Genomic DNA, 9121 nt, shown 5'->3' on the forward strand with positions numbered 1-9121 from the left:
TAAAAATACAGCATATTTAACCGATACCAGAAGATTAAAGGCTAAAAGCAAGTTGAGAAAGACAAATGTCTGGAACACAAACCTCACCATCTCCTCTCCAATTCCCGCTGCATTAATTTAGAACTCTCCATATCCCGCAAATTACAACCTAAAAGCTGAACGGTAAAAACTATCCTCAATGGTCAGTCACCTTCAATGGTGACTCACAGCATGGACAAAATCGGTTATTTGGATGGATCAATTCCTAAAGCATCACCGAGTGGTTCCTCATACCAAATATGAGATATTCAAAACTCGATGGTGATGGCTTAGCTGATTCACTCGATAGAAGATAACACTGGAGATAATCTATTCTATACTACGGTGAAGTAGATCTTCATTCCGCTATTCGGATTTTGAGAAATCTTCTCACATGTTTGAGTTGTGGAACAAGATATATAAGCTCAAGAAAGGGGAGTTCGATGTCACACACTTCTTTATGCACCAAAAAAATCAGTATGAATTGGATCTGTTTAACATGTGCCAATTGAAAGATTATGAGGTTCCGGTTACTTTTAAGAATATGGTGGATAAAGATCATCTTCATGATTATTAACAGGTCTGAGTAGAGATCTTAATGAAGTTAAAGGGTGTATTCTAAAGATAAGGCCTTTTCTAGTCATAGACGAAGAATTTCCTGAGGTCTTTCATGAAGAATATCCAAGGAAAATGATTCTTGGTGAGGTATTGACTCCGGTAACTGAAAATTTTTCCCTCGTGCAAGATGCAACCAAGATTGGAGATTTCTGTTATGGTCCCGAGTTATAGATCACATTATTGGGGCGATTAATGAGTTTATGATGGAAATGAGGCTAGCTTTAGGGGAGAACTTCACGACCTCGTAGATGATTTGAGGATCACTAAAGAGAACTTCACAATCTTTTAGCACTAAGCTTTTAGGAAAATTTATCCTAACCATTTGTTCTCATACAGTCACTTCTATATACAAAAAATCTCTCTCTGTCAGTTACCAAAGATCAAAATAAATTTCCATATCAATTGCTAAAAATAAACTCATATCCTAAAGATAAAATATCTCATAATCATTAGCCTATATACAGAACACATGAGATATTGACAATTATCTTTTATTTGAAAAATAATTAAATAGATAAGTAGTAAACTAGAGTCTTAAAAATTCAAGTAAACTAGATTTTCTATCCGTTATCTTTCAGACTAGTGGGCTGGATCTGTGTTTGGGCCGCATCAATGATCATAATATCACTCCCCTCCTGGAGAACGTGTTAGTCCGCAAATACGAATGAGGGGACCTGCTCGCTCATGGTGGAAGCATTTTTCCAGGATGCATTTATTAGAGACAGTCCATCCCAATGCATTAAAACTTCAGTCTGGGCATTCTTGGTCTTCTGTCCAAAATAGCTCGGGACTGGGACAACAAACATCTTCTTGATTTTGGGGAAGCGTGGGGCTGTTGCCTAGCTCGCCCAAGTCTCGTTCTTCCGAGCAAATGGTTAACAGACATTTGTTTATCCCATCAAACTGATCAAGAAGAGCTTGTTGTTTCTCGGTGACTGCCTTGCCCTCTCGATATATTTTCATAAAGGCTTCGAAATGTTGATTAAATACGTGAAATTCCTCCATGAAGACTGGCTCTGGTACCAATGTTTTATGATCTCGAGTTATCGATCACGTTATGGGGCAGTTAAACAGTTTATGGTAGAAATTGAGTCTCGTTTTAGGAGAGAAGCTCACGATCTTGTAGATGATTTGAGGTTCATTAAAGAGAACTTCACGATCGTTTAGCACTAGGCTTTTAGGAAAATATTTTGCTTTAACCATTTATTTCCGCACAATCACTTATATATACAAAGAATCATTCTCCGTGTCAACTACTAAAAGATCAACATTAATTTCTCTGTCAGGTACTAAATAAACTCATATCCTAAAGATAATATATCTCCTAATCCTAGCACTTTTCCCATATTTATAGAACACATGAGATATTGACGGTTATCTTTTATTCAAAAATTAATCAAATAGATAAGAAGTAAACTAGAGCCCTAAAAACTTTAGTAAACTAGATTCTCTATCCGTTATCTTAAAAACTAGTGGGTTGGATCTGTGTTTGGCCGCATCAATGATCATAACAATTTCTAGCCTCCCGCGAAGAGAAGTCAAGCCTGGTGCAACCATTGTTAGTTGTTGTATCATACTAAGAACAAGTGCTGGGATCTTCATGTAAAACCTGCAAATTAGGCTCCAAATCGACTACGAGGATGTGAAGGGAAAGGCCTCCAAGTCACCTTTGACCGTTAACGGAGAAAAACCATGACAAAACCAGTTTTTCAAAGGTGCAGACAGAAAACTTGCTAACCAAAAATCAATTTGTTACCACTTGCCTCGTGGCATGAAAAGGTACATTTTTGACAGATTTTGATAGCATGACCAACCTTTGAGCCACAGATTATTGACTCTAGATCCTTTGAGCATATGACTGGTTGTGAGAGTATGTTTACTCCTATATTCCATGTCCCAGAAATCACAATATTAAAGTAACCCATGTCTCTTATTAGATCGTTGCTGGAATAGGTTCCATTAAACTAGTTCCAAAGTACTTTTTAAATTTGTCCCACTTATAACTAGCCTATCATACAATCTTCACCGTTGGCACAATTATAAAAGATTGAATCGTGTCATTCAACTTTCATCATCTGTCTACTACTTCGACGAGGATTTATCTGTAAGTGGTCAAGTTCATGCAGCTGTTGGTTATCACTCTTTGCCTAAAACACAAAAAATAATGTTGCAACATTGTAGGCAAGAACATCCGTATTTTTTGTACTTGAAACATTTGTTTCCACCCTCACTTGGAAGTTCAATAGGAAATTTGACAGTTTCAAAATACAAGCACGTATTTTTTACCACCTTGACCTGATCGAGCTTCCAAATCATTCATGTTGACTCACTGACTCACTGTGCCATTTGAGATCCATCTCATATAAAAACTCTTGCTAATAAAAAAAGTGGTTTATCTCCTTTACCGATGATCATACAAAGGCTTGTTTTGTGCATCTTTTGAAAGAAAAAAATAGAAATATAGCATATTTTCCAAGTTTTCTTTCCATGATTAAAACTCAATTTAGTGAGAATATTAAAATGCTTTGTACCAATAATGACACTTGATTTTTTTCAGTACCCTTATGGAAATTTTTTTGAGAAACAAAATGGAACTTACAAAGGAAAAATAGCTATTTGCTAGAGGTATCCCCGACCTCTCTTATTCACAAAAAATGTTCCAAAACTCTTTTGGGTTGATTAGTTCTTACTGCATGTTATGTAATCAATAGAATGTCGACCAAAGTACTTTAATTCCAAAATACCTAAGAAGTTCTTCAGGATGGTTGATCTCAAAACCGAAGATTCACTTCCGCCCTTTAAAATTTACCAAATAATGCTCTGGAAATTCCAGAATCACAACCCTTAAATCTGATTATTTCAATTGTATCACTAGAGTCCAGAGACAAAGATGTCAAACCTCCAATGTTTCAAAAAAAAACATTGGAGAAGTATCAAACCAACAGGAATGGAATCATGTAGTGATGAAAAACTTGAAGGATAAATACTAGTTGCTTGCGAGTGGTATTTACAGTCATAACTTTGATGGCTCAATTGAACGACATAAGGTGAGATTGGTTGGAAAAGCTATTAGGACAATGGATTTGGTTCAAAACGGGTACTCAACCTGAACCCAACCTATCTGGGTCGGCTTTAGGTAATGTTAAATGGGCATGAGTCGGTGATGATATTTACTTTTTGTACCCGGACAAGCATGGGTCGGATAACCGGGTTTATAGTGCTCGACCCATTTAGGTTTTTACCAGGAGTAAATATTGTTTCTACCATGTTTAACGGGGAATAACTTTACGAGGAATAACTTTTGCTTGGAGATTTTCCAAAGCCAACATTCACCAACATATACCGGCAAATTGCATCAGCACCCTTCGTAAAAATTCAAAAGAGCGAAAAACTCTTGGTTTAATATTATTGCATTTAAAGAGCCATGTTTTTAGAAGTCTGGCATAAATCCCTTACAAATTGGGTGAATGTGCTCGATTTTTGGGGTTAAATTGCTTTATTTTCTAAAAAATGAAGGATATATTAATGTATTAATATTTTTTTAGGCAGTTTTATGCCTTTAAACTTTTCATTTGGGTCCTGGTGAAATTACCCCCAATATATCCATATATTTTATCCACTTCTATCCTCTCTTGAAGATTGCCTATTATATGAGATTTTGAGGATTACACACACTTTAATATGTAACTAATATTTTGTCGGATTTATATGACTTATTGATTGCATGGAATTACTACTTTTGATATTTAATTTAAATTGAGTTATAGATTTTGTTTGGATTTTTTAAATAATTTTTAGTTTATATAACTGTATAAGTTAAAAATTAACAATGTCAAAAAATATTATGAATATAATTGTGTGACCGGTCTAATCGGTAGAACACGTTAGCTTTGGGTATGGTCGAGGCATGCATGGGTTTAGGTTTAGACACATTGAGATGGGTCTCGGGTCCATCAAAATTGTAATGAGTGTTTGATTACAGTTGACGAAAATTTGATGTACCGAAGCTTTCACGGATGTAGATTGGGCAGCCTCTATGAATGATATAGAATCATTTGAATAGTGCTCACTTTTTGAAGATATCTTGTTACATGGAATGGTAAAATGATTAGTGTTCACTTTTTTGAAGAAATCTTGTTACATGGAACAGTAAAACAAACAGCAGTAGCAAGGAGTAAGGAGTAGTGCAAAGGCTGAACTCATATTTTTGACACACGACGTTTATGAGCTTCTATAATTGAACAATTTTTGAAGATGAAACTCTATCGTGATAATAAAGCTGCTATCGATAGTCTTTATAATCCTTTGTACTAGACCAAACTAAATATGTAGAAGTCGATAGGCAATTGACCATAAAGCTGCTATCAATAGCCTTTATATTCCTTTGTACTAGACCAAACTAAACACGTAGAAGTCGATAGGCACTTGATCAGAGAAAAGATTGAGAAAGAATTCTGCACTTGACTTAAGTTCCTATATCAGCACGAGCACGGAATGTCTTAACGAAAGGGTCAATGAAGCCAACATTTAAGAAGCTCGTGGATGAGCCTAAATTATACAACCTTCATACACCAGGTCAAGGGGGGTGTATGCAGATTAGTTGTACATAATCTTAGATTGATTCTATTAGCTTTATATTATCCCTAACTCTAAGGTTGCATTTGAAGTGATTTGATTTGAAGCTAAAAATTTCAAATTCTTAATAACAAGTTCATTGATTTGTTTGTTTAATCCATTTGATAATGAATTTTAAATCATCTGCTAGTTATTTTTGAATTATTGTAGAGGATTTCAAATCCCATTCGAAGTCATTGCAAATAATTCTTTCTCAAATCCAAATCCTCTGATCCAAATGCAACTGAGAAATTTGTTATTGTCCTATTTCCCTTAGTTTTCCTCTGTAGGGTTGAGAATATTGTGTATGTCTTAATTAGTATTAAGTAAAAGTGCTACATTACTTATCGTTTCTATTTTTCTCTTTGTTTTTATAAACTTTTGATTTAACAATTTAGTTTTAAAGCAAAAACCTTAACAAGAACAAACCATCAGAGCAAAGTGAAGATAACCTTGTCAGGTTAAATACTCAGGCGACATATAAACAAGCACACAAAAGAACCACTCAGCAAAGGAATTGTAAAACATACTAAAAGGTCATTACCGTAAGGACTATCTACAACTAAATCAGCAAACATATGATCTCCAGATTCTTGTTCTGGAGTAAGCAATTCGGCTACAATGTCACCTCCCACATTTAAAGCCTACATGACATCAAAATAATTAGGAAAATATTTGTAACTCCCCTGTTTCAGTAGACCAAAACCCAATTGAAGAAGAAACAGTGAGCTTTTCAGCCAATATTTGTTTTCTTCACCACATCTATCGTGGGGGGTCAGTTGGTGTGCCAATTAATGCACGCAAGTGGGACTGTTGTAAACCTTTCAACTACTTGAAATAATCACCTGCTGTGCTTTTGTAGCATTTACAATGTTACTGGATTTCTCCTGTAATATATTTTCACCACCTTCCTTTTCTGGAACTGTGCAAACTACATCTGCTTTATTAGATTTCGCTGAAAGACCTGTGTTGTCCTTTATAAGAAAACTAGAAATTATCAGAATCTATTGTAGAAAATACCATACATTGGATAATGACATACTAAGAGCAACACATAGGTCACCTCGATAAATATTGGCCTAGCTGGTCCAGAGCAAGTATCCTCCTTTAAACGCACACTATTATAATGCTCTCCATCATGATAAGAACTACAAGAATTATAAAACAAGTCAACGGAATAAAACTCAATATCCTCATTAGGAAGAACTGGAGGAGCTCTTTTTTCTGTACTTTTTTCTAGGAGAACAGAATACAAGATTCCACTGGCAACTCTTAGCACACCACCACTTTTGTCACTGACAAGATTCCAATCTTTAAAAGGACTTAAGATTCTAACTCCAAATAAAAATAAAGTGAGATTGATGCTATGCTAATCAAGGTGAAATTTAATAAGTTCCACGAGCCTTGAATTAAATAGAGAAATTAGATTCTGACTCCAAATAAAAATAAAGTGAGATGGATGCTATGCTAATCAAGGTGAAATTTAATAAGTTCCAGGAGTCTCAAATTAAATAGACAAATTTTTAACATTGTTTTAGCATATTTCCCTTCAGTTTCCAACAATGAATTCTACTGTGACTATCCTCTTCCATATTACATTTAGCACTTCAATGCCCAAACTACACAAAGATTGGTGTGTGCAATGTATAAACAGACATACAACAAAAGTTAATAAAATTAGGCATATGTTATGTTCTAGCATCATTTATTCCAACAACCAAGGTGTGGACCATGAACACTTTGGAAACAAATTAAGAACTTCAGTCAATAGCCTATAAGTGGAAATATTTCTTAATTAAGAGAAGATATTCTGGAAGAAAGAAATGCAACTTATTCTTTTGGGTGCAATATCATAATGTGGAAAAAGAAATGCAACTTATTCTTTGGCGTGTAATTCTTGTCTTTCGTAGAAGAGGATGCTAACTTCTTCCGCACGTGAGTGTTTTGAAAATTTCTAGTACTGCATTCTATGAATTTTAAAACTGACTGTGACCAGAGCAAAATTGAGCTAAACATCTCCTCTTCAACGAAAGACTCAATAATATCCTCCATCCAGTGAAAGCACAAAAATGTAAAAACTAGAGCAACGACAAGAACAAGTTATAGTTCAGGAATAATGTCACATTGTCGTTATCCACATATTTGTAAGTTGTGGTTGGACAATCATTGATGATTCAGATCACAGTCATGGCTCAATACAAGTTTAACATGTCTGCATAGCCTATATTCAGCTCAGGAAGTTATCAATACCTAAAATTCAAGTAACTACGAATTAAAGATCTTCATTTACCCGCAGAGATTTCCAGATGGTTACAGAGATGATTATAGTTATAAACAAAGATCCATAGACTTACAAGAGTTTCCTTTTATTGATTTTTATTTGGGTAATTGGGAATCACAGAATGGTACTTGAGAGGATTTACAACAGAAGAACCTTATCCAGCATTGCAAGACAAAAAATCGTAACAATACAGACAAAAAGACCAAAAGAACAAATAATAAACCACTAATATAAAAATATGTTAGTACAAGAATTAAACTATGCCAACAATTAAACACGACCAAATTCTAATTTTCTGTAGTACTCACAGGTGAATCTGTGGAGCTTCACGTACATCAAAATTTTGTGCATGCCAACGAGGTGACCTATGCTGTAAAAAAAAGAAATGGAAATTGATAATTAATCTAAACGCTCTAAAACATTATCACAGTATAAATTGACAGCATAAAGGCGTCACTGCTGTCCATAATTGAGCTTGGAAATTTTAAAATCATGGAACAGTGTGAAAGTAATGATCAAGAAAGAAAACACACTCTGTGAATGCATATGTTTCTATGAGTGGCAAGAGAAGCTGCTTGCAACTCCACATGTCCTGCCCAATTGCCTTCCTGGGCCATGGACCGACAATATTCATCAAATGGAACTTCGTCTTCAAGAAAGGGCTCAAACATTTCACGATTGTTCTGCCAAGTTTAACTTATGGATCAGTATTCCACGAAATTAAATCTTTTTGATTTTATAGTATAAAAAATGCAGTAGAAACTTGAACAAAACTCGTGCCGAATGCATGAACATGGCATTTCACAGTTGGATTTGAGGAAGAGAATAATGTGATAACTTGTAATTTTCTTTAATTTGGTTCCCAAAAAATATCAATGTGAAATGGTTATAACATAATAAAGAAGCCGAAATTGGGTTGACACCCGTTGATGGTTAGAATGGTAATCTACATCGTGATAAAGTTCGCCTCCCTCCAGCCCCCACGTCTTGGCAAAAAACGCAAGCTTTTTCTCTTCATTAGTTCTGCTTTGTTTTCAAGTAATCTCGGAGATTGAGACATTCATCGTATTCTACAATTAACTCAATATTCACCAAAAACTAAACTTGAAATTTACTTTGTTAAAAAATAAGATGCAACCACTTTCAACTTTCCTTACTCGGTTTTTCGTCACATTTAAACCCCACGAGAGCCATGCAAGCCCCCGTTAAAGCAACTCAAGTAGTAAATGGCCTTGACGCTGTCATATCGCATTGATAGTATCTATGATAATTCTTAACGAATAAAGATGAAATAACAAACTAGCAAACTCATCCATCATTCATCGTATTTGCAACCTGTTATAATAACTACAAATTATCATCCAAAGTTAGACTGAAACAGGATGTCTAAAAAAATTATACCTTAATAAATCGAACTACCATATTTCGATACTTCTCATGCTTGTCCTCATTCCCCTCCAACTGATCAGCCAATGCCCTGCAACAAACAACAGTCAGGTGATCAAAATCACCGCACATTAATTAATTCAGGAATAAAATACTCCATAATTCACACGCTTCATCAATTCATGAGCACATGCACAATAATTA

The 9121-nt window shown here is 35.0% G+C and overlaps 1 protein-coding gene across 1 annotated transcript; it reads right to left on the reverse strand.

The window, feature by feature from the left end:
• Positions 1-846: 846 nt before the first annotated feature.
• On the reverse strand, positions 847-9023 carry LOC140966933 (OVARIAN TUMOR DOMAIN-containing deubiquitinating enzyme 7-like). Its single transcript, XM_073427245.1, has 6 exons — positions 8933-9023; positions 8065-8214; positions 7840-7901; positions 6314-6398; positions 6096-6224; positions 847-5894 (listed from the first exon to the last, which is right to left on the reverse strand). Exons 1-6 carry the CDS (start codon positions 8951-8953, stop codon positions 5712-5714), a joined length of 630 nt encoding a protein of 209 aa, XP_073283346.1. The 5' UTR covers positions 8954-9023; the 3' UTR covers positions 847-5711.
• Between the last annotated feature and the right edge of the window lie 98 nt (positions 9024-9121).

The sequence above is a fragment of the Primulina huaijiensis genome, unplaced genomic scaffold (genome assembly GCF_012295235.1).
Source record: "Primulina huaijiensis isolate GDHJ02 unplaced genomic scaffold, ASM1229523v2 scaffold208284, whole genome shotgun sequence".
Lineage (NCBI taxonomy): Eukaryota > Viridiplantae > Streptophyta > Magnoliopsida > Lamiales > Gesneriaceae > Primulina > Primulina huaijiensis.